Raw genomic sequence first — 24,522 nt, 5'->3', positions numbered from 1 at the left:
CATGGAGTTACCCAGACGCAAGGCCTTGGGGAAGGGGCAGGGCACGCACAGCGCCCGTGGGAAGGAGAGGGGCAGGGAGTGCAGCAGAGGTATTCGGCTTTGTGCGTTAGAAAGTTAGCAGTGGGACCTTCCCCTGATGTAGGACAGCCGTGGGGGAGGGGAGATGTCCAGCTGGTGAGTGTTCAGCGGAGGGGTGGCGTGGGGCACGGGCAGGTGGAGGCGAGGTGGGGGCAGGGCTTGGGGCAGAGCAGAGGTCAAGCACCTTACACTGCCAGCCACTTGGAAACACAGCAGCCCTGGCACCGGGGCTGGCAGTGATGCCAGCCAAAGTAGACTAGGCCGGAGATTTATGAAGTTTGCAGATGGGCTCGTTGAGTGGGGACAAAGAAGACAGATGTCCTGGGGCCTGGCAATTTAAAAGGCCCCATGGTGCTTGGCCACTATAGAGGCTACAGCTGCAAAGGTAGCACCCGGAGCCCTGGGCTCTTTAAATTGCCACGGGAGCCCTGGGTGGCGCACACTGCTGAAGGGCTGGCTTGGGTAGGCTAGTCCTCAGCCCCGTTGCTTTGTGCAGGGCTCCACCTCTTGCAGCTGCCCAGAGATGCCCCTCCCACCTGCCCAGGGCCTGCTGAAATCTGCTGGCTGCCCTGCTTACAGGATTCCTTAGGGGTGCAAAAACTGCTATTAATCGCGGAAAGAGTCAAAGTTTGCAAGACTTCTTATTTATTTTGGCCTCTTCAAGATAGGATATAGCTCTGATGCTCAGACAGACCCTCACAAGGTCTAAGTGTCTATTGAATGCATCATATGTGACATGTCTCGAGAAGATGATAGGAAAATTCTGTGATTTAATCATTAATGCATCAGGATGTCTATTGTTGACCAATTAAATGATCAATTTGCACTAAGCTATTAACTTTTTGATGAGGTGAATGACATAGATAGTATAAAACTCAATGTAGTACTATAATACATGCAATAATTAATTCAAATGATGGTGGCTCCTTTGCATAACACTGGTTGCTAGTTTGGCTCCTGGACCACTGAGTATCACTGGAATACAATTTCAACAGATGCTCCTCAATGATCAGGGGGAACAAAACCCAGCAAGGCTGGATTGGCACTGGAAAGATCAAAGGGAGTGGCAGCGATGGTTCTGCATGGGGGAGCAGTTTTTGGATGAAACAATAGCGGTTGTGGCTGTCTACCCCCTCAAGAGATGTTTTAAAAATTGCACCTTCACAATATTAATTTCCTTCTTGAAGTTCCAAAGCATTGCATTATTGCCCTGAGTCACACATTTCCCCTGCCCCCGATGACCATCCACCTCATCCTACTGATTAGTAAAGAACAAATTTCAGGAGAACATGCAAGACGTTTACTGTACCATAGAAATGCTCCATGCTTCATTTGCCACGTTTAGATTCCTTCCAAAACCTGTCTAGACTAAGCCTCGCCAAAATGGGACAGCAGACAGGTCATGAAGGGCAACTTTGGGATCAGCAGAATGGCTGAGTAGGGAGACGTGTTCTGTAGCTGATGGGATACTAGGCAGTGGAAGGGCTGCTACTGCCTTCCCCACTCGAGATGGGCAGAGAATGGGCAGTCATGAGGGAAGAAGACGTAGATCTTCAGAGTATGTCCTAGGGCACGTGCATAATACAGGCTGGCTTCTCAATTGCCTTGTATCTTGTTTAGTCATTTACTTCAACACACAGTGGGTGATGTTACAAAGGGATGAATTAAAACTCTTGTCTCTCGCCCATCACAGAAAGGGAACTTGTTCCGCTTCTTTTTTCTAATTGGAGCTGAAAGAGGAGTGAGGAAGGGCTATGCCAGTTACCCGACCCAACTTTTGTTCCCTAACAAAATGTATCCTTCTCTAAGGTGCTTATATGGTCCTGATTGCCAGAGTATCTGAGCACCTCACTACACTTCTATGAGGTACAGTAGCTCTATCATCCCCACTGGTCAGAGGGGAAACTGAGGCACTGAGAAGCTAAGCAACTTGGTCAAGGTCACACAGAAGCTCTGTGGGAGAGGATGGAATTGACAGCAGCAGCTCAAATCCGAGGCTAGTGTCCTAACCCTTTGGAAAAAAATACATGTCTGTAGAATGCCACTCTTTGCTACAGTGGGCCAGTTTTCACTTTCAAGCTATGAGCAACGTGTAGAGGAAGCAGGCATCTGGATCTCTGCAACCTTACCACCACAGAAGGTTTATATATTTTTTTCTTTTTTCGAGATTTTTCAAAACAAAGCCAGAAGTTCAGTTTCAATATTTTCCCTTGTCTCTCTCTTTTCCCATGGTCAATTGCAATGAAGGTCAATAGCTTTTTGTCACAGAAGTTCTTTAGAACATTTGATCTATACTAACTAGCAACTGTTTCAAGACAGCAGTGGTATCAGTGAATTCAGCTGGACGACAGCAGAAGACCCGGGGGACTAATTGGAATCACATATGGTGAAGAACTCACGCCCAAACTTTGCAGTCCCCAAGGGATTTGCATTCTCTTCTTGGTCAAGGAAGTGGAAGCTTTCTTTCACTGGCTCCCTAAACTGTCAGTCCTCATTATTTCACCACTCCCTCATAATGACATCACCAGGAGTGTATAAAATCTTGCCAGAGGGGAAGAAAAATAAGGCAGTGTTTGGAGTCCTGGGGTAGGTTGGGGGTTGTGCTTGGGAAGAAGGTTTTGAAGGGGGTTTCCTGTCTTTCTTTTTTGTTTTTACCCTTCCTTGGTCATGTCTTTTTGTTTATGCTTCTAAGAAACGTTTGGCTGTGACTGTGTGCTGTGCTTATATTGTGAAGGAGGTGGTCTTAAGCCCTTTCTCTCCTGTGACAGACTCATGTGCTTTTCATGCACTTAAAAGCAACTTAGAACCAATAGAATCTACAGCCTTCAAAGGGCTTATAAAAATGAGACCTTATTTTTTCTGGTGACTCTTATGTGACAGAAAGGAGGAGCATTTTCTTATCTATATAGTAAAATTTTTGGCTCCACTGCTTTTTGCAGAGTAAGTTCTAGATACCAGCCACTTGTTAAGCTGCTGGGGCTACCGATTGGCCGTTCTGTGGAGTAGAACCATCTTCTTCCCTTTGAAGGGCTGTAGCTCCCTTAGGAAGGGTTACAACTTGCAAAGTAAGCTTCTCTCTCTTCAGGCATATCTAATTCCACTATGGATTCTAATGGCAAGGATACAAAGATGGCATCCCTGGAGCATGGGGAGGAGGAACAGCAGGTAGGTATTGCCTCTTAGGCATCACTGGTTCAGTTGACAAAGACAAAAGATGTCTGGCTTACCCTATTTAAAACCACTTCTCCCCTCCCTGTCCAGTGACCTTTCTGATCAGGCTCATCTCTCTCAAGTGAGGCATAGCTGTTAGGTGTGCTAGCTCTGTAGCCTCTCGCACCATTACAGAATCCTTTTGACTCGGGGATAACAGTTGAAAAGTAATGAGTGGCTCCAAGCTACAGCCTTGCTTCTGACTTGCTCATTTTCCTCCTTGCCTCCCTAGACTGTCTTGAAGAGGGTGACCAGTCTACCGCTAGTGAATGCTGCCTGTGACTTGGCTGCAACTGCCTATGCCTCCACCAAGGAGAGCCATCCCTATGTCAAGTCTCTGTGTGACCTGGCAGAGAAGGGAGCGACATCCATAACCAACGTTGGACTCGGCAGCCCAGAGTCAGTTCCCCCTGTATTTGAACCTCAGGGTGAGTGAAGTCTCTGCAGAGCTGTGTGTGTGTGTGAGACAACTTGACCACAGGTGCTTAAGAAATGTAGGCCTGCAATATTAGAGGTGGGCATGATGGTAGTGTAGAAAGGTACAGAAGCCCAGGGATGTAAATATCCACCTAGAGGATAAGGAAGGGGTTTGTTGACACTGACTGTTGCTGAACCTGCAGTTGCCTTCATTGTGGCCAGGAAGTAAAGATTCGGGCTCAGCTAACTTTCTTTCAAGAGCAATAATCTTTGCAGGAGATCGAACTGCAAAATGAGCAGCTCCCTGTACAACAAGGGATGTTCTAACCTCTTTCAGTCAGGCTGTTTCAGCCTCCTCTACTTAGTGCCTGTGGGCCAACAAAACTGCCAACAGTTTATAAATGGCTGAGCTTCTTGTTGAGCTATTGCCTGATGTGACCAGCTATGTCATCCGCATGAAGGAAACAATTAACCGACTGTTGCAGTTGAGGCTTTGTGAATGCCCTTCAAAAGGTACCAGACAGCTACTAAGATGAGGTCAAAATACTACAAGCTGTAAGACTATATGGAGTGAAATCCTTCCCTGTAGTCCAGCTCTACTGCATACAAACCCAAAAAAACCTCTTGCATGAAGAAGGAGCCTGGGAAGTAGAGGGTTAAGAATTGTGCAGTAGGCATGGGGGGCGCAGGAACATTCTGCTGCTAGTGGTAACAATCTTGCCTGGGTAAGTGGAAGGAAACCCTAACCTGCAGGAGAGAGAGAGAGACCCTCTCCCACAAGGTGTTTGCATTAAGTAAATGAGGGGCTTGTCCCTTCCTTCCCCGTGCCCAGTGAGGCTCTAGATGGTGTCATAGTTGCCGTACACCGACGCTTGCATTCACTCTATGGCAGCCTGAATGCTTGGAAGACCAAGGGGTGTCATTAGAGATGAGCCAGATGCTCTACCTCATGCAGTGGCAAAACCCAAAAAACCAGATGGAAATATGCTGTGTCTCAACAGGGACTAAGGCTGTTGCTGAAGTAGAGAAGGTGGAGGAGACTCTACCAACTCCTCAGCAGACTGCGGAGATGGTAAGTCTGTCCCCACAATGACATGTTGAGCAATATTTTGCGAACGCCACTGAAGGTGGAGGCAGGTGTCTAAGGCCTGATAGCGAGCTGCAGATCTTCTACTGAAGAGTTGACGACCTCTTGGGCTGAACAAGGGACAATTCCTGACCTCGGGCCAGGACTCGAGGCAGTTCACTCACATTCAGACTCCAATAGGGCATCTTGTAAAATGGCCGTGTTCCGTAAGGCTGGGTGTGGGGGAGGAATAGGGTCACCCGAGCAAGGTAGGGAGTTCTTAATGTCTAGATGGACAAGTGGTAAACATCCTCCAGTGACTCGACTCCCTGGGCCAATGTGGTTTATTGCCCTGAATGTCTGGTCAGTAATGCCTTGCTTGACCCTTCTCTCCAGGCTGTGCCTGACACACAGGAGTCGGTCTCCTCCAGACTGACAGATGTCAAGGAGGCCATGAGCAGAGTGGTAGACATGACGAAGGAGGCTGTGCAGGATGGGATGAAGGCCACCAAGTCAGCAGTGACGGACAGCATGAGCACAGTAGCAGAATCCAGAATGGGCCAACTGGCCATGAGCGGAATGGAAGCAGTGCTGGGGAAGTCAGAAGAGCTCTTGGATCACTACCTTCCCATGACGGAGGAGGAACTGGGTCAGAACACACAGGACAGGGCTATGGTTTCAAAGAGCGAAGTAACACTCCCTTTGGTCCCAACTTGTCTGGACAAGACTGAGAAGCCTATCAGCCTGCACTGGCTGACAGATGGGCAGCATTTTCATGTGTAACGTTCTTGGCCAAGGGAGTTCCTGGCTACATGCCCATTGAAAATGATGTGAGCAAGTGGGGAAAGGGTGGTGCTCGAAGGTACTATGGGCATGAATTAGGACGAGTACTTGGAGTCCATTTCAAGTGTGCAGAAACAGTCCTAGCCCTCTTTGTTTGGGGTCAGTTATTAGCCGCCTTAAAGGCAGAGGTTGGTCTCGTGGCTTTTTGAAGGGCTATTCCGCCAAGAATTTGGGGTAGCATTGGGCAGTTGAGTATAGCTTGTCCTCCTTTCCCAAGCTCTTACCCTCAGATTCTTCTTGCCTTCAGCTGAACTTGCTGAATCCATGGAAGGGACTCCAGCGTCTTCAGCACAAGCGCCGGAGCATCGCAGCTACTTTGTGCGTTTGGGTTCCCTGTCGGCCAAACTCCGCCAGCGCGCCTACCGCTATTCCCTAGACAAGATGAGGCATACCAGCCAAAGCATCAATGAGGCTCTGTCCCAGCTTCGTCAGGTCATCGGACTGGTAAGGACTCGCTCCGCTTCAGGAGGCGGTCTCCTAGTAAACTCTAGCCCAGTGCCTGGGCAAATAGAGTTGCTGGTGGCTTGGACTCCTTTGTCCTACTCCCCTGCCTTTCAGGCCAGGGAACTCTTCCACTTCATCCTGTGTGGACCAGGGCGTGATAGGCTTATAGAACATAAAATGTCTGCAGGTTGAAGTTGTCCTCAAGCAGTAGAGCTAGAGGAACTGAGAGATTAATTCAATCCCTTTCTAGATTGAACACATCAAACAAGGTGTGAGGCTCCAAGATGCCCGGGAGAAGTTCCAGGAGATGTGGCTGAACTGGAGTCAAAAGCAGCCAAAAGGCAGTGAGATCCCAGACTTGGAAGAGACAAGGGTATGTCCATTGCTTTGCCCTTCTGCTCGGAGGCTGAAAAGTGTTTTGGGCCTTGCAAGGTAGCTGCTGAGCTCCTCAACCAGACAGATACCTGGTGACCTCCTACCTTGAGGGGAAAACAGGGTTGCACATAAGTGTTCCTCGAATACATCTCAAATTGGTCACTTGTGAATGCTGTGTCCAAGGGTCTTCACTTCCCTTCTTGGTAGGGTAGCTGTAAGTGTTGCCCTCCCTTAACGTCAGCATAGCCTTCAAGTCTTTAGTCATGTAACTGATTAGGAGATCCTTAGGCTCTCCCTCATGGAGCTCTGTTCCTTAGTGTCACAGGCTGCAAACAATGGTAATACAGGCTTCCTGAGTCCTAAAAGCCAAATAGCTTCCCTTTCTATGGAAAGAATGGCTAAAGCCAATGCTCTTTCCATGAAAGAGCTCCTGGTTTCTGTCCCTGCTATCCTTTTCAGCACAGCTTCCAGCACGAGGAAATCTCCAGAAGAGGTAGCAGCGAGTCCCATCTTTGTGTGTCTGTGGTGAACGTAAACCTTGGGTTTGTTTCTCCACCAGATGGAGTCTGAGACTCTGGCCATGTCCCGCAGCATTCTCCAGCAGCTGCAGGATGCCTGCCAGGTGCTAGTATCCAGCATTCAAGGCCTCCCCACCAGCCTTCAGGATAAGGTGCAGCAGGTGTATCGCAACATGGAAGAGCTCCGTGCCTCCTTCTCAACCGTTGGTTCCTTCCAGGATCTCTCCAGCAGCCTCCTGACCCAGAGCCGGGAGATGGTGAGCAGGGCCCAGGAATATGTGGATGAGCTGATGGCTTACATGATGCAGAACGCACCTCTGTCCTGGATTGTGGGTCCCTTCATCCCCTCTGGTAAGGGGTCTGCAGGTTCCATGGAACCCCCAAGCCAAGAAAATGAGGATAAAGAAGCAGAAGTCACAACAGCATCGAAGGCTGACTGAGGACCTAAAGCTGGGAACACTGAATTTCAAAGAAGGAAGGCAGAATTCTTTTTGTCCCCCAGCTGTCCACCCACCTCTGACTTCACATGCACGAGAGACTTCTTCTTCTTCTTCTCCAGGAGGCTCTGTTTAGATGGAACTTGAGGGAGGTACAGAATGGGAGCATTTAGAAGTGCTAGTGGTATTAATGTACGCCAGCTGTTGACCTGCCCCTCCGCTTGTCTCTCGGTTGACCTGTTTAAATCTGAGGGAAGGAATGTGACTGACTGAGGCTTTAGATGGCTTTGCCTGAGCAGGGCCCAGGTGTTGTGACTGCTCCTTTGCTCAGATAATACTACAGTGTCCACAATAAAATGTCATTGTATTTGAACTTGGTGTTTGTGTCCTGTTGAGTCGTCGAGCACAGGGTCTGCAGAAGAGAGCAGTGCTTGTAACTCAAGTGCTAGAATCCTTGTTTCTGAGTGGTAACCATCAGCCAGAAGCATGACAGACATGGAGGCAAGCTTCTGCATACATATCACAAACAAGTCTTAGCATCTTGCTAGTTGGAGAAGGATTCTTCAGCTGCAACCACTAGCTCCTTAGGACAAATCATTCCTGAGCTTTGGAGATGAGGCCGTAGGAGATCTGCCTTCAGAGCTTTTCAGTGAGCAAGGGCTGGAGGCAACCCGTGCAGCTCTGCTAGAAACTACCTTTGTGCCTTCCACTCTGGGGGTGGGGAGTCACTCACTCACTATTTTCTGAACAGCTTTTTTTTTTTTTTTTTTAAAAACAAGTTGGGGGCAGGGTAGAGAGGAGAGGGAGAGTAGTGCCAGCATGTGCAATACAAGTAGCTTTAGCATGGCATGGGCTTTTTGGAGTCCCAATGACCTAAAGCCGTCCACATCAAAGCTGCATAGGTAGCCCCACCCCAGCTGTATGTGTAAAGATGACAGGCAATGTGAACACACGGGTGCAGGTTCTTGGATCAAAGTACTCAATAGTCCACTAGTATTAGAAGGTGTGGGAAACATTATGCTCCGGTATGTGGGTTAGTTTATTTCTAATTTCATGTAATAGCACAGATGCTATAAGAGCTTTAGTTATTGATGATAGAGCAGTGACTACAGAGGAGACAGGCTGGGCAGGGGTAGTGCATCTGCTGAAGGTAGCATGAAGACACAATCTCCACATTTGAATGAGGGCACCATTGAGAGTGGTCCCATTTGCAAGTGTCTGCATGTGGGTAAAGTGATGCTTTGCTGGAGAGATCTTGGGAAGAAATGACTGATCTACGTACTACTAGTAGTAGTGACTTCTGTGACTTAGTGCCTGAACCCTGTTAGTGCAGGGTGGCTGGTCTTTTCTTCATAGTTGTCTTTTTAAAAAAAAAAAACAAAAAAAACCCACACATGCCAAGGGTGATCATTCTAAATTGAACCTTGGGAATCTCCTGAACAGTGCCTGCTACAGACGGATAAATGAACTGGTATTTGCAGAACCCTTAGGGCTAAGGCCAGTGTGAATGTCTAGTGCAAGCAATGAGGAGAAATGCAAGTGCTTCTGGTGAAATACACTACTGTGGGTTTCCCCCCCCCCCTCCCCTGAAACAAGCTGTGGGGGGAAAGGCTGCTTCTACTGCTAGATGTGCATGTGCCCTAGTTGTAGGGGGGCTGCATTGCTCACAGAAAAAGGGTGCTGGGGGTATACTGAACTCATTGCTTGGCTCCTTCTTCATCAAAAAGGGACCCTTACACTTCTGGTCTGCTATTGAAATATAGAGCGGGGCCTCCCAGCTGCAACAGGCTCTACCTCGCTCTGGAAGGCAGCAGCAGGCCTGTGGCCCTAGGCACAGGGGCCTCTGTACACTTGCCCATTCCCCAAAACTCCCGTGGGCCAAGAAGAGCAAGCAAGGGGAGCTACAGGGCCAGTGCTTCTGGGTGGAGAGGCAGGCAGCATACAACCTACTCAGGCTTACAGGCCACAGGGTCCTTGCAGCAGCATCTTGGAATTGTAGTTCGTGGGGCTGGGAGTCTGCTACCTGAGCCCCCACCTCTATTCCTCCCTATACCACACCCCCCTGCCTCAGCCCAGAGCCCTTTTCCACTCCCTGAACCCCTCATTTCTGGCCCTAGTGGGAGCGCTTTCCTGCAGCTCATATCCTACTGCTCCAGTATCCAGCCTGGTAAAGGTGAGCAAAGTATGGGAGAGGGAGAGCTAGCGGGGCGTGAGCCTCCAGGGACAGGGAAGGAAGCAGGGGCATTAGGTTTTGTGCAGTAAGAAAGAGAGCAGCTTTCTTCCCTGCTTCAGCTCCGTGTTCAGTGGCCTGCAGGGAGTGGGAGGAACAAGACTGGAGTGTACTCAGGGGAGGGAGTGAAATGGGGCTGGGTAACAAAGCAGCAGGGGTCAAGCACCCCTACCACTGTTGCTTTTAGGAGCATGGCATCCCAAAATGACAGCTGTGCCAGCCAAAGGAGGCTAGCCCAGAGATTGATGAACCTTGCAAAATTTCTGGTGCATGTGTAACCTGCCCTTAATAGCACCTCTGCTATTAACCTGATCCCCCCCCGCCCTCTCTCTTTCCCCCCATCCTTAATTAAAAATAAGCACCAAGTGGTGGGAGCACCTGGTTATGGGGGAATGGAATGGTGAGCAGTGTCTGCGGAACTTCCGCATGAGCCGGCAGACCTTCATGGAGCTCTGCCAGTGGCGCACCCCCGCACTCAGGCACCACGCCACCCGGATGCGGCGCACCCTCCCCGTCAAGAAGAGGGTCACAATAGCTGACTGGAAGCTGGCCACTCCAGACAGCTACCGCTCCATGGGACAGCTGTTTGGAACGGGAAAAGCCACAGTCGGGGCTCTCCTCATGGAGGAAAGGATGCCTGGGGCTGAACTCCCTGCTGCGGAGGGGGGCGTGGGTAAGGGGGGCTGAGGAGAGGGGCCTGGGTGAAGGCGGTCACACTCTGCAAACCCTCACAGGCACTCAGGTTCCCTCCCCACAGGTGGTGCCTGCACTCAATGCCCTGCTGCTGAAGAGGGTCATCCGAGTTGGGGACCTGGACACGGCCGTCAAGACATTTGCCGCCATGGGATTCCCCAACTTTTTGGAGCCCTTGATGGGACCCACTTCCCCATCCGCGCCCCAGACCACAGTGGTGGCTGCTACGTCAACAGGAAGGGCTACCACTCTGTGGTCCTTCAGGCCATGGTCGACAGCCGTGGCCGCTTCCAGGACATCTACGTGGGCTGGCCTGGCTCTACCCACGAAGCCCGCGTTTTCCGGAATTCGGGACTATGCCACCGACTGCAGGCGGGGACCTACATCCCCCAGAGGGAGAGCCCTCTGGGGGACACCACCACCGTACCCCTCTGCCTTGTGGGGGACGTGGCATACCCCCTCCAGCCCTGGCTTACGCGGCCCTATACACGCCACCTCTCTGATAGCCAGGACCGCTACAACACCCGACTCAACCACGCCCGACAAGGAGTCGAGCGAGCCTTCGGGCGCCTGAAAGGCCGCTGGCGTTGCCTCCTGGCACGCCTAGACCTGTGCCTCCCAAACACCCCCCAGGTTGTGGGGGCCTGCTGCACACTCCACAAGCTGGTGGAAAGCAAGAGGGAGGCCTTCGTGCAGGGCTGGGCACAGAAGGCTGCAACAGCCTACCCCCAGCCAGCCAGCCAGCCGCCGCCCCGAGCCGCCAGGCCCACCAGGACAGGGTCCGGGAGGCGCTAAGGGAGTACTTTTACCAGAGGGCCCAGTGAGTGACCCCCCCAGCCATCCCTGCAGCCCGCCCCAGCACCCACACCTCACCCTCACCAAAAACACATGGGACACAGGTTTTTGGAAAAATAAAACTATCATTATTTTTACAAGAACAAAAATGTCTCCTCTTTTTGGCATATAAATAATATTAGCAAAAATAAAACAGATTCAATGAAAATAATAACTATATACAACTGGGACATCTCTACAAACTATTACGGGGGGGGTCAACTATAAATAACTATATACAGGGGTGGGGACAACTCTGTACAAGGGGGAGATGTGGACACGCCACATCCGCCCATCATTCTGGGGCGGGAGCGGACGGGCGCGAGCCCCGCTGCGTTCGGCTGGCCGGTCCCCCTGTCAGCCGGGGTCCCCGGCGAGGCCGGCTGGGGGCCGGGAGCACGGGGAGGTATGGCCGAGGCGGGTCCTCAGCCCCGGGTGGCTCTTGCTCTGTGGAGCTGGTGGGTGGGGCAGCAGGCGGGACATCGGGCGGGACAGCAGGCGGGACAGCAGGCAGGAAGCAGCAGGCAGGGTGGCGAAGAGGGCAGCACGGATGACATCAGGGGGAGGAAGACTGGCCACCAGCTCCTCAAACGCATTGGCCACCCGGTTGAATGTGGCCATGAATTCCCACCAGGCCTCCCGGCTCCAGGCAGCCTCCCGCTCCTCGAATTGGAGCCTCTGCTCCATGAGGTCCGCCTGGCGCCGGAGGGCCGCAGCCGCCTCCGGGACATAGGTGGTGGTGGTGGTGCGGCGGTGTCCTCGGCAGTGTCCTCGGCGGCGGTGGGCCCGTACTGCGGCAGGTGGTGACCCCGGGAGGTGGTGCTCCGGTGGTCTGGGAGGGCCGTTGGGGACCACGGATGGTGCGGCTGCAGAAATAGGGGGGATGGGAGGCCGTGAGTACCCAGCCTTGACCCACGGCCCACCCCCATCCCCCCAAGGGCCTGTGTCCCCCCGCATCCATCCCCCATTGGTGCGTGCAGTGATCCTGTGGGTGGTCCCCTCCAGTGGTCCGCCCCTCTCTCCTCCCACCGGGGGTGGGGCACGGCGCTGTCCATGGGTGGAGGTGCTGCTGGGCACTGGTGCCTGTGGCACCATCCCTGTGCTGTGCATTGCCTGGGCCATGTCAGACTGCGGTGTTGTGGGGATGTGTGGGGCCCCCAGTCAAGTGGTGCTCCTGCCCCATGCTCAGGGGGTCTGCGCCCTGTGGGGTACGTACCTGACAGTGCACTGCCAGACTTCAGAGATCCCCATGCAGCAGACACGTGGCTGGAGCTGTGGGACGGGATGTCCAGCACCAGCTCCTGCTCCTCGCTGGACCACTCGGTGGCTGGGGCGGAGGGTCCCGGCTCTAGGCGTGGGGAGGGGCAGGGCTGGCCTCTGGACCCGACCCTGTCTCCGAGGGTAGCTGGGGCTCGTCGGCCATGGTGTCAAGGGTGGCTGGGGGGGGAGGAGCTGCCCCGGGCGCCCAGGAGAGCCCTGAGCTCCCAGTAATAGGGGAAGCAGCGGGGGCAGCCCCAGACCCCCTGGCTGAATCCTGGGCCTTGGCGTAACCCTGCGGCAACTCCTTGACTTTACTCCTGACATGGTCAGGAGTGCAGGCAGGGTGAGCCCGGGCAGCCAGGCCCTCAGCCAGCCGGGCAAACGCCTCCGCATTCCGCCGCTTGCTCCCCATGACGTGAAGCACCTCCTCCTCACCCCAGAGCCCCAGCAGGTGTGGGAGTTCAGGGTCAGTCCAGGAGGGGCCCCGCTTCCTACCCCGCCGCCTGGAGGCCTGGGAGCCCTGGGATGGCCCGGAAGGGGAGCTCTGGGTGTGCTCGGGTGGCTGGCTGGCCGCCATGATGGTGTCCCTCTGGCTGTGCAGGGACCTCGTGGCAGGGCTGCTGCACGCACGCTTGCCGCCAGCTTCCTGCTACGGGCTTTCCAGGTTCCTGTGGCTTTAAGAACCGCTGAGTGCAGAGATCATAGAGCCCTGCAGGGGCTGGCCAGCACGTCTCAACCCCTCAGCTGATTGCTGCCATGGAGGACACCGCTATTTCGAAGTAAGGGGACGCGGATCGTCTACCCACACCCTACTTTGACGTTGAACGTCGAAGGAGGACGCTGTTCCCATCTTCTGATGGGAATAGTGATTTCGACGTCTCGCTGCTTAACTTCGATTTGAACATTGAAATAGCGCACGGCGCGTGTAGAAGGTGTCAGCAGACGGATGTAAAATGATCTCCAGATTAACCTACATTGCAAAGTGATTATGTCGCAAAGTGACTAGTTACAACATGATGCAGCAAAATCCAAACCCCTGCCAAAAGCAAGTCCTATAAAAGGTGAGCTCTTGTCAAAGCTTTGGATTCATCCTGCCAAGCAAAAGCCTCATAGCATTGGAGTCAGGAGTGACAGATTCTAGCTTCCCCACTCAGACCAAATCTAACTGGCTTGAGCCTTAGTCGGGTAGCGAGACCCATGTTCGCAGGATTGGGGTCAGTGTGTGGGAACGCGTATGCGTCTTACTTTGGAGTCTCAAAAATTTGGCATATTGCCTTTTCCCCTAAAACGATAACATGGGAGCTGTAGTCCGTACTGTCAGGACTCTGAATCTTCTACCCCAGCCTAGAATCCTCTCTGCGCCCAACCTCCTTCACAGAGCCCGCACCTCCCATCCTCTGCCTCATAACTCTCTGCCCCGGCCCCCAGTCCTCTCCTGCACCCAAACCCTTATCCCTGGCCAGAGCCAGGAGGAGCCTTCCTGCCCCTCCCAGACCAACTCCCTGTCCCAGGAGGCTTCTCCTGCACACGGAACCGCTCATTTCTGGCTCCTGCTGTAGCCTGCATCCCTGGGCAGAGCTCTCCTTACACACCTCAGCCCCCCACCCCAGCGCAGTGAATGTGAGTGAGGTTGAGGGAGAGTGAAGAGTGGAGGGAAATGCCATGGAGTTACCCAGACGCAAGGCCTTGGGGAAGGGGCAGGGCACGCACAGCGCCCGTGGGAAGGAGAGGGGCAGGGAGTGCAGCAGAGGTATTCGGCTTTGTGCGTTAGAAAGTTAGCAGTGGGACCTTCCCCTGATGTAGGACAGCCGTGGGGGAGGGGAGATGTCCAGCTGGTGAGTGTTCAGCGGAGGGGTGGCGTGGGGCACGGGCAGGTGGAGGCGAGGTGGGGGCAGGGCTTGGGGCAGAGCAGAGGTCAAGCACCTTACACTGCCAGCCACTTGGAAACACAGCAGCCCTGGCACCGGGGCTGGCAGTGATGCCAGCCAAAGTAGACTAGGCCGGAGATTTATGAAGTTTGCAGATGGGCTCGTTGAGTGGGGACAAAGAAGACAGATGTCCTGGGGCCTGGCAATTTAAAAGGCCCCATGGTGCTTGGCCACTATAGAGGCTACAGCTGCAAAGGTAGCACCCGGAGCCCTGGGCTCTTTAAATTGCCACGGGAGCCCTGGGTGGCGCACACTGCTGAAGGGCTGGCTTGGGTAGGCTAGTCCTCAGCCCCGTTGCTTTGTGCAGGGCTCCACCTCTTGCAGCTGCCCAGAGATGCCCCTCCCACCTGCCCAGGGCCTGCTGAAATCTGCTGGCTGCCCTGCTTACAGGATTCCTTAGGGGTGCAAAAACTGCTATTAATCGCGGAAAGAGTCAAAGTTTGCAAGACTTCTTATTTATTTTGGCCTCTTCAAGATAGGATATAGCTCTGATGCTCAGACAGACCCTCACAAGGTCTAAGTGTCTATTGAATGCATCATATGTGACATGTCTCGAGAAGATGATAGGAAAATTCTGTGATTTAATCATTAATGCATCAGGATGTCTATTGTTGACCAATTAAATGATCAATTTGCACTAAGCTATTAACTTTTTGATGAGGTGAATGACATAGATAGTATAAAACTCAATGTAGTACTATAATACATGCAATAATTAATTCAAATGATGGTGGCTCCTTTGCATAACACTGGTTGCTAGTTTGGCTCCTGGACCACTGAGTATCACTGGAATACAATTTCAACAGATGCTCCTCAATGATCAGGGGGAACAAAACCCAGCAAGGCTGGATTGGCACTGGAAAGATCAAAGGGAGTGGCAGCGATGGTTCTGCATGGGGGAGCAGTTTTTGGATGAAACAATAGCGGTTGTGGCTGTCTACCCCCTCAAGAGATGTTTTAAAAATTGCACCTTCACAATATTAATTTCCTTCTTGAAGTTCCAAAGCATTGCATTATTGCCCTGAGTCACACATTTCCCCTGCCCCCGATGACCATCCACCTCATCCTACTGATTAGTAAAGAACAAATTTCAGGAGAACATGCAAGACGTTTACTGTACCATAGAAATGCTCCATGCTTCATTTGCCACGTTTAGATTCCTTCCAAAACCTGTCTAGACTAAGCCTCGCCAAAATGGGACAGCAGACAGGTCATGAAGGGCAACTTTGGGATCAGCAGAATGGCTGAGTAGGGAGACGTGTTCTGTAGCTGATGGGATACTAGGCAGTGGAAGGGCTGCTACTGCCTTCCCCACTCGAGATGGGCAGAGAATGGGCAGTCATGAGGGAAGAAGACGTAGATCTTCAGAGTATGTCCTAGGGCACGTGCATAATACAGGCTGGCTTCTCAATTGCCTTGTATCTTGTTTAGTCATTTACTTCAACACACAGTGGGTGATGTTACAAAGGGATGAATTAAAACTCTTGTCTCTCGCCCATCACAGAAAGGGAACTTGTTCCGCTTCTTTTTTCTAATTGGAGCTGAAAGAGGAGTGAGGAAGGGCTATGCCAGTTACCCGACCCAACTTTTGTTCCCTAACAAAATGTATCCTTCTCTAAGGTGCTTATATGGTCCTGATTGCCAGAGTATCTGAGCACCTCACTACACTTCTATGAGGTACAGTAGCTCTATCATCCCCACTGGTCAGAGGGGAAACTGAGGCACTGAGAAGCTAAGCAACTTGGTCAAGGTCACACAGAAGCTCTGTGGGAGAGGATGGAATTGACAGCAGCAGCTCAAATCCGAGGCTAGTGTCCTAACCCTTTGGAAAAAAATACATGTCTGTAGAATGCCACTCTTTGCTACAGTGGGCCAGTTTTCACTTTCAAGCTATGAGCAACGTGTAGAGGAAGCAGGCATCTGGATCTCTGCAACCTTACCACCACAGAAGGTTTATATATTTTTTTCTTTTTTCGAGATTTTTCAAAACAAAGCCAGAAGTTCAGTTTCAATATTTTCCCTTGTCTCTCTCTTTTCCCATGGTCAATTGCAATGAAGGTCAATAGCTTTTTGTCACAGAAGTTCTTTAGAACATTTGATCTATACTAACTAGCAACTGTTTCAAGACAGCAGTGGTATCAGTGAATTCAGCTGGACGACAGCAGAAGACCCGGGGGACTAATTGGAATCACATATGGTGAAGAACTCACGCCCAAACTTTGCAGTCCCCAAGGGATTTGCATTCTCTTCTTGGTCAAGGAAGTGGAAGCTTTCTTTCACTGGCTCCCTAAACTGTCAGTCCTCATTATTTCACCACTCCCTCATAATGACATCACCAGGAGTGTATAAAATCTTGCCAGAGGGGAAGAAAAATAAGGCAGTGTTTGGAGTCCTGGGGTAGGTTGGGGGTTGTGCTTGGGAAGAAGGTTTTGAAGGGGGTTTCCTGTCTTTCTTTTTTGTTTTTACCCTTCCTTGGTCATGTCTTTTTGTTTATGCTTCTAAGAAACGTTTGGCTGTGACTGTGTGCTGTGCTTATATTGTGAAGGAGGTGGTCTTAAGCCCTTTCTCTCCTGTGACAGACTCATGTGCTTTTCATGCACTTAAAAGCAACTTAGAACCAATAGAATCTACAGCCTTCAAAGGGCTTATAAAAATGAGACCTTATTTTTTCTGGTGACTCTTATGTGACAGAAAGGAGGAGCATTTTCTTATCTATATAGTAAAATTTTTGGCTCCACTGCTTTTTGCAGAGTAAGTTCTAGATACCAGCCACTTGTTAAGCTGCTGGGGCTACCGATTGGCCGTTCTGTGGAGTAGAACCATCTTCTTCCCTTTGAAGGGCTGTAGCTCCCTTAGGAAGGGTTACAACTTGCAAAGTAAGCTTCTCTCTCTTCAGGCATATCTAATTCCACTATGGATTCTAATGGCAAGGATACAAAGATGGCATCCCTGGAGCATGGGGAGGAGGAACAGCAGGTAGGTATTGCCTCTTAGGCATCACTGGTTCAGTTGACAAAGACAAAAGATGTCTGGCTTACCCTATTTAAAACCACTTCTCCCCTCCCTGTCCAGTGACCTTTCTGATCAGGCTCATCTCTCTCAAGTGAGGCATAGCTGTTAGGTGTGCTAGCTCTGTAGCCTCTCGCACCATTACAGAATCCTTTTGACTCGGGGATAACAGTTGAAAAGTAATGAGTGGCTCCAAGCTACAGCCTTGCTTCTGACTTGCTCATTTTCCTCCTTGCCTCCCTAGACTGTCTTGAAGAGGGTGACCAGTCTACCGCTAGTGAATGCTGCCTGTGACTTGGCTGCAACTGCCTATGCCTCCACCAAGGAGAGCCATCCCTATGTCAAGTCTCTGTGTGACCTGGCAGAGAAGGGAGCGACATCCATAACCAACGTTGGACTCGGCAGCCCAGAGTCAGTTCCCCCTGTATTTGAACCTCAGGGTGAGTGAAGTCTCTGCAGAGCTGTGTGTGTGTGTGAGACAACTTGACCACAGGTGCTTAAGAAATGTAGGCCTGCAATATTAGAGGTGGGCATGATGGTAGTGTAGAAAGGTACAGAAGCCCAGGGATGTAAATATCCACCTAGAGGATAAGGAAGGGGTTTGTTGACACTGACTGTTGCTGAACCTGCAGTTGCCTTCATTGTGGCCAGGAAGTAAAGATTCGGGCTCAGCTAACTTTCTTTCAAGAGCAATAATCTTTGCAGGAGATCGAACTGCAAAATGAGCAGCTCCCTGTACAACAAGGGATGTTCTAACCTCTTTCAGTCAGGCTGTTTCAGCCTCCTCTACTTAGTGCCTGTGGGCCAACAAAACTGCCAACAGTTTATAAATGGCTGAGCTTCTTGTTGAGCTATTGCCTGATGTGACCAGCTATGTCATCCGCATGAAGGAAACAATTAACCGACTGTTGCAGTTGAGGCTTTGTGAATGCCCTTCAAAAGGTACCAGACAGCTACTAAGATGAGGTCAAAATACTACAAGCTGTAAGACTATATGGAGTGAAATCCTTCCCTGTAGTCCAGCTCTACTGCATACAAACCCAAAAAAACCTCTTGCATGAAGAAGGAGCCTGGGAAGTAGAGGGTTAAGAATTGTGCAGTAGGCATGGGGGGCGCAGGAACATTCTGCTGCTAGTGGTAACAATCTTGCCTGGGTAAGTGGAAGGAAACCCTAACCTGCAGGAGAGAGAGAGAGACCCTCTCCCACAAGGTGTTTGCATTAAGTAAATGAGGGGCTTGTCCCTTCCTTCCCCGTGCCCAGTGAGGCTCTAGATGGTGTCATAGTTGCCGTACACCGACGCTTGCATTCACTCTATGGCAGCCTGAATGCTTGGAAGACCAAGGGGTGTCATTAGAGATGAGCCAGATGCTCTACCTCATGCAGTGGCAAAACCCAAAAAACCAGATGGAAATATGCTGTGTCTCAACAGGGACTAAGGCTGTTGCTGAAGTAGAGAAGGTGGAGGAGACTCTACCAACTCCTCAGCAGACTGCGGAGATGGTAAGTCTGTCCCCACAATGACATGTTGAGCAATATTTTGCGAACGCCACTGAAGGTGGAGGCAGGTGTCTAAGGCCTGATAGCGAGCTGCAGATCTTCTACTGAAGAGTTGACGACCTCTTGGGCTGAACAAGGGACAATTCCTGACCTCGGGCCAGGACTCGAGGCAGTTCACTCACATTCAGACTCCAATAGGGCATCTTGTAAAATGGCCGTGTTCCGTAAGGCTGGGTGTGGGGGAGGAATAGGGTCACCCGAGCAAGGTAGGGAGTTCTTAATGTCTAGATGGACAAGTGGTAAACATCCTCCAGTGACTCGACTCCCTGGGCCAATGTGGTTTATTGCCCTGAATGTCTGGTCAGTAATGCCTTGCTTGACCCTTCTCTCCAGGCTGTGCCTGACACACAGGAGTCGGTCTCCTCCAGACTGACAGATGTCAAGGAGGCCATGAGCAGAGTGGTAGACATGACGAAGGAGGCTGTGCAGGATGGGATGAAGGCCACCAAGTCAGCAGTGACGGACAGCATGAGCACAGTAGCAGAATCCAGAATGGGCCAACTGGCCATGAGCGGAATGGAAGCAGTGCTGGGGAAGTCAGAAGAGCTCTTGGATCACTACCTTCCCATGACGGAGGAGGAACTGGGTCAGAACACACAGGACAGGGCTATGGTTTCAAAGAGCGAAGTAACACTCCCTTTGGTCCCAACTTGTCTGGACAAGACTGAGAAGCCTATCAGCCTGCACTGGCTGACAGATGGGCAGCATTTTCATGTGTAACGTTCTTGGCCAAGGGAGTTCCTGGCTACATGCCCATTGAAAATGATGTGAGCAAGTGGGGAAAGGGTGGTGCTCGAAGGTACTATGGGCATGAATTAGGACGAGTACTTGGAGTCCATTTCAAGTGTGCAGAAACAGTCCTAGCCCTCTTTGTTTGGGGTCAGTTATTAGCCGCCTTAAAGGCAGAGGTTGGTCTCGTGGCTTTTTGAAGGGCTATTCCGCCAAGAATTTGGGGTAGCATTGGGCAGTTGAGTATAGCTTGTCCTCCTTTCCCAAGCTCTTACCCTCAGATTCTTCTTGCCTTCAGCTGAACTTGCTGAATCCATGGAAGGGACTCCAGCGTCTTCAGCACAAGCGCCGGAGCATCGCAGCTACTTTGTGCGTTTGGGTTCCCTGTCGGCCAAACTCCGCCAGCGCGCCTACCGCTATTCCCTAGACAAGATGAGGCATACCAGCCAAAGCATCAATGAGGCTCTGTCCCAGCTTCGTCAGGTCATCGGACTGGTAAGGACTCGCTCCGCTTCAGGAGGCGGTCTCCTAGTAAACTCTAGCCCAGTGCCTGGGCAAATAGAGTTGCTGGTGGCTTGGACTCCTTTGTCCTACTCCCCTGCCTTTCAGGCCAGGGAACTCTTCCACTTCATCCTGTGTGGACCAGGGCGTGATAGGCTTATAGAACATAAAATGTCTGCAGGTTGAAGTTGTCCTCAAGCAGTAGAGCTAGAGGAACTGAGAGATTAATTCAATCCCTTTCTAGATTGAACACATCAAACAAGGTGTGAGGCTCCAAGATGCCCGGGAGAAGTTCCAGGAGATGTGGCTGAACTGGAGTCAAAAGCAGCCAAAAGGCAGTGAGATCCCAGACTTGGAAGAGACAAGGGTATGTCCATTGCTTTGCCCTTCTGCTCGGAGGCTGAAAAGTGTTTTGGGCCTTGCAAGGTAGCTGCTGAGCTCCTCAACCAGACAGATACCTGGTGACCTCCTACCTTGAGGGGAAAACAGGGTTGCACATAAGTGTTCCTCGAATACATCTCAAATTGGTCACTTGTGAATGCTGTGTCCAAGGGTCTTCACTTCCCTTCTTGGTAGGGTAGCTGTAAGTGTTGCCCTCCCTTAACGTCAGCATAGCCTTCAAGTCTTTAGTCATGTAACTGATTAGGAGATCCTTAGGCTCTCCCTCATGGAGCTCTGTTCCTTAGTGTCACAGGCTGCAAACAATGGTAATACAGGCTTCCTGAGTCCTAAAAGCCAAATAGCTTCCCTTTCTATGGAAAGAATGGCTAAAGCCAATGCTCTTTCCATGAAAGAGCTCCTGGTTTCTGTCCCTGCTATCCTTTTCAGCACAGCTTCCAGCACGAGGAAATCTCCAGAAGAGGTAGCAGCGAGTCCCATCTTTGTGTGTCTGTGGTGAACGTAAACCTTGGGTTTGTTTCTCCACCAGATGGAGTCTGAGACTCTGGCCATGTCCCGCAGCATTCTCCAGCAGCTGCAGGATGCCTGCCAGGTGCTAGTATCCAGCATTCAAGGCCTCCCCACCAGCCTTCAGGATAAGGTGCAGCAGGTGTATCGCAACATGGAAGAGCTCCGTGCCTCCTTCTCAACCGTTGGTTCCTTCCAGGATCTCTCCAGCAGCCTCCTGACCCAGAGCCGGGAGATGGTGAGCAGGGCCCAGGAATATGTGGATGAGCTGATGGCTTACATGATGCAGAACGCACCTCTGTCCTGGATTGTGGGTCCCTTCATCCCCTCTGGTAAGGGGTCTGCAGGTTCCATGGAACCCCCAAGCCAAGAAAATGAGGATAAAGAAGCAGAAGTCACAACAGCATCGAAGGCTGACTGAGGACCTAAAGCTGGGAACACTGAATTTCAAAGAAGGAAGGCAGAATTCTTTTTGTCCCCCAGCTGTCCACCCACCTCTGACTTCACATGCACGAGAGACTTCTTCTTCTTCTTCTCCAGGAGGCTCTGTTTAGATGGAACTTGAGGGAGGTACAGAATGGGAGCATTTAGAAGTGCTAGTGGTATTAATGTACGCCAGCTGTTGACCTGCCCCTCCGCTTGTCTCTCGGTTGACCTGTTTAAATCTGAGGGAAGGAATGTGACTGACTGAGGCTTTAGATGGCTTTGCCTGAGCAGGGCCCAGGTGTTGTGACTGCTCCTTTGCTCAGATAATACTACAGTGTCCACAATAAAATGTCATTGTATTTGAACTTGGTGTTTGTGTCCTGTTGAGTCGTCGAGCACAGGGTCTGCAGAAGAGAGCAGTGCTTGTAACTCAAGTGCTAGAATCCTTGTTTCTGAGTGGTAACCATCAGCCAGAAGCATGACAGACATGGAGGCAAGCTTCTGCATACATATCACAAACAAGTCTTAGCATCTTGCTAGTTGGAGAAGGATTCTTCAGCTGCAATCACTAGCTCCTTAGGACAAATCATTCCTGAGCTTTGGAGATCAGGCCGTAGGAGATCTGCCTTCAGAGCTTTTCAGTGAGCAAGGGCTGCAGGCAACCAGTGGAGCTCGGCTAGAAACTACCTTTGTGCCTTCCACTCTGGGGGTGGGGAGTCACTCACTCACTATTTTCTGAATAGGTTTTTTTTTTTTTTTTTTTTTTAAAACAAGTTGGGGGCAGGGTAGAGAGGAGAGGGAGAGTAGTGCCAGCATGTGCAATACAAGCAGCTTTAGCATGGCATGGGCTTTTTGGAGTCCCGATGACCTAAAGCCGTCCACATCAAAGCTGCAGAGGTAGCCCCACCCCAGCTGTATGTGTAAACAGTAAAGATGACAGGCAATGTTAACACACGGGTGCAGGTTCTTGGATCACAGTACTCAATTTTCCACTAGTATTAGAAGGTGTGGGAATCTTATGCTCCAGTATGGGGGTTAGTTTATTTCTAATTTAGGGACTAGCACAGATGCCATAAGAGCTTTAGTTATTGATGATACAGCAGTGATTATAGAGGAGACAGGCTGGGCAGGGGTAGTGCATCTGCGCAAGGTAAGCATGAGGGCACAGATCTCCACATTTGAATGAGGGCACCATTGAGAGTGGTCCCGTTTGCAAGTGTCTGCATGTGGGTAAAGTGATGCTTTGCTGGAGAGTTCTTGGGGAGCAATGACTGATCTACATCGTAGTAGTAGTGCCTTCTCTGTGACTTAGTGCCTGAACCCTGTTAGTGCAGGGGGGGCTGGCTTTTAATTTAGAGCTTGCTTTCTTTTAAAAAAAAGAGAGAGAACCCACAGGTGCCAACCTTGACCATTGTAAATTGAACATGGGGAATCTCCTAAACAGTGCCTGCTTCAGATGGATAAATGAACTGGTATTTGCAGAAGCCCAAGGGCTAAGGTCAGTGTGAATGTCTAGTGAAGGCAATGAGGAGAAAGACAAGCATTTTGCTGAAATACGCTATGTGGGGAAAGGCTACTTCTACTGCTAGATGTGCATGTGCCCTAGTTGGAGGGGGGCTGCAGTGCTCACAGACAAAGGGTGCTGGGGGTATACTGAACTCAGTGCTTGGCTGCTACTTCATCAACCGTTTGATCCAAAGGGACCATCTCAAACTGGTCACTCGTGAATGTTGTGTCCAAGGGGCTTCGCTTCTCTTCTTGTTAGAGTAGCTGAAAGTGTTGCCCTCCTCTTAACCTCAGCATTGCCTTCAAATCTTTAGTCATGCTATCAAAATAAAAAACACAGTAATAATAGGAGATTTCAATTATCCCCATATTGATTGGGTGCATGTCACCTCAGGATGGGATTCGGAGATTAAATTTCTTGATGCCTTAAATGACTGACTGCTTCTTGGAGCAGCTGGTACAGGAACCCACAAGGGGAGAGTCAAATCTCGATCTAGTCTTGACTGGAACACAGGATCTGGTCGAAGAGGTAACTGTTACTGGACCGCTTGGAAAGAGTGACCACAATATAATAACTTTTAATATTCCTGTGTTGGGAAGAACACCGCAGCAGTCGTACACTCTGGCATTTAATTTCAAAAAGGGGAATTACACTAAAATGAGGAAGCTAGTTAAACAGAAACTAAAAGGTAGAGTAACTAAACTAAAATCCATGGAAGCTGCATGGAAACTGTTTAAAGACACCGTACTAGAGGCCCAACTTAAATGTATACCCCAAATAAAAAAAAGTAAGAGACCTAACAAAGAACCACCATGGCTAAACAGCCATGTTAAAAAGGCAGTGAGAGAGAAAAGGGCAGCTTTTAAAAAGTGGAAGTCAAATCCTAGTGAGGAAAATAGAAAGGAACATAAACACTCCCAAATTAAGTGTCATAATGTAGTAAGAAAAGCCAAAAAAGACTTTGAGGAACAGCTCATCAAAAAATGATAGTAAAATGTTTTTTAAATACATTAGAAGCAGGAAGCCCGCTAAAAAAGCAGTGGGGCCCTTGGACAATAAAGATATGAAAGGAGCGATCAAGGAAGACAGTGCCATTGGGGAGCGATTAAATGATTTCTTTGCTTCAGTTTTCACGGCTGAGGATGTTATAGAGGTTCCTAAATCTGAGCCAGCCTTTTTAGGTGACAAATCTGAGGAACTCTCTCAGATTGAAGTGACATTAGAGGAGGTTTTGGAGTTAATTGATAAGCTGAATAGTAACAAGTCTCCAGGACCAGATGGTATTCACCCAAGGGTTCTGAAAGAACTCAAATGTGAAATTGCAGAGTTATTAACAGTGGTTTGTAACCTATCCTTTAAATCCACTTTGGTACCAAATGACTGGAAGACGGCCAATATAACGCCAATATTTAAAAAAGGCTCTAGAGGAGACCCTGGCAATTATAGACCGATAAGTCTAACATCAGTACCAGGCAAATTAGTAGAAACACTAGTAAAGAATAAAATTGCAAGGCACGTAGAAGAGCACGAATTGTTGGGCAAAAGTCAGCATG

The 24,522-nt window shown here is 50.5% G+C and overlaps 2 protein-coding genes across 2 annotated transcripts; both read left to right on the top strand.

Annotated features, from left to right (window-relative positions):
* The first annotated feature begins 3,180 nt into the window (after positions 1 to 3,180).
* On the top strand, positions 3,181 to 7,391 carry LOC142007151 (perilipin-3-like). Its single transcript, XM_074983700.1, has 8 exons — positions 3,181 to 3,243; positions 3,521 to 3,716; positions 3,834 to 3,845; positions 4,707 to 4,777; positions 5,168 to 5,420; positions 5,862 to 6,058; positions 6,309 to 6,431; positions 6,993 to 7,391. The coding sequence occupies exons 1-8, from the start codon at positions 3,181 to 3,183 to the stop codon at positions 7,389 to 7,391; spliced, it is 1,314 nt and encodes a 437-aa protein (XP_074839801.1).
* A 9,855-nt stretch (positions 7,392 to 17,246) lies between these two features.
* LOC142007150 (perilipin-3-like) lies at positions 17,247 to 21,457 on the top strand. Its single transcript, XM_074983699.1, has 8 exons — positions 17,247 to 17,309; positions 17,587 to 17,782; positions 17,900 to 17,911; positions 18,773 to 18,843; positions 19,234 to 19,486; positions 19,928 to 20,124; positions 20,375 to 20,497; positions 21,059 to 21,457. Exons 1-8 carry the CDS (start codon positions 17,247 to 17,249, stop codon positions 21,455 to 21,457), a joined length of 1,314 nt encoding a protein of 437 aa, XP_074839800.1.
* The last annotated feature ends 3,065 nt before the right edge of the window (positions 21,458 to 24,522 follow it).

The sequence above is a fragment of the Carettochelys insculpta genome, chromosome 1, assembly GCF_033958435.1.
Source record: "Carettochelys insculpta isolate YL-2023 chromosome 1, ASM3395843v1, whole genome shotgun sequence".
In the NCBI taxonomy this organism is placed as follows: domain Eukaryota; kingdom Metazoa; phylum Chordata; order Testudines; family Carettochelyidae; genus Carettochelys; species Carettochelys insculpta.
This window is presented reverse-complemented; position numbering and strand designations above follow the sequence as displayed.

Coding starts and splice junctions, on each gene's coding strand:
- LOC142007151 (XM_074983700.1), top strand. CDS start 3,181: ATGGATTCTAATGGCAAGGATACAAAGATGGCATCCCTGGAGCATGGG. Junction 5,421..5,861: donor CATGACGGAGGAGGAACTGG/GTCAGAACACAC, acceptor TCTTGCCTTCAG/CTGAACTTGCTGAATCCATG. Junction 6,432..6,992: donor CAGACTTGGAAGAGACAAGG/GTATGTCCATTG, acceptor TTTCTCCACCAG/ATGGAGTCTGAGACTCTGGC.
- LOC142007150 (XM_074983699.1), top strand. CDS start 17,247: ATGGATTCTAATGGCAAGGATACAAAGATGGCATCCCTGGAGCATGGG. Junction 18,844..19,233: donor CTCAGCAGACTGCGGAGATG/GTAAGTCTGTCC, acceptor CCTTCTCTCCAG/GCTGTGCCTGACACACAGGA. Junction 20,125..20,374: donor TTCGTCAGGTCATCGGACTG/GTAAGGACTCGC, acceptor ATCCCTTTCTAG/ATTGAACACATCAAACAAGG.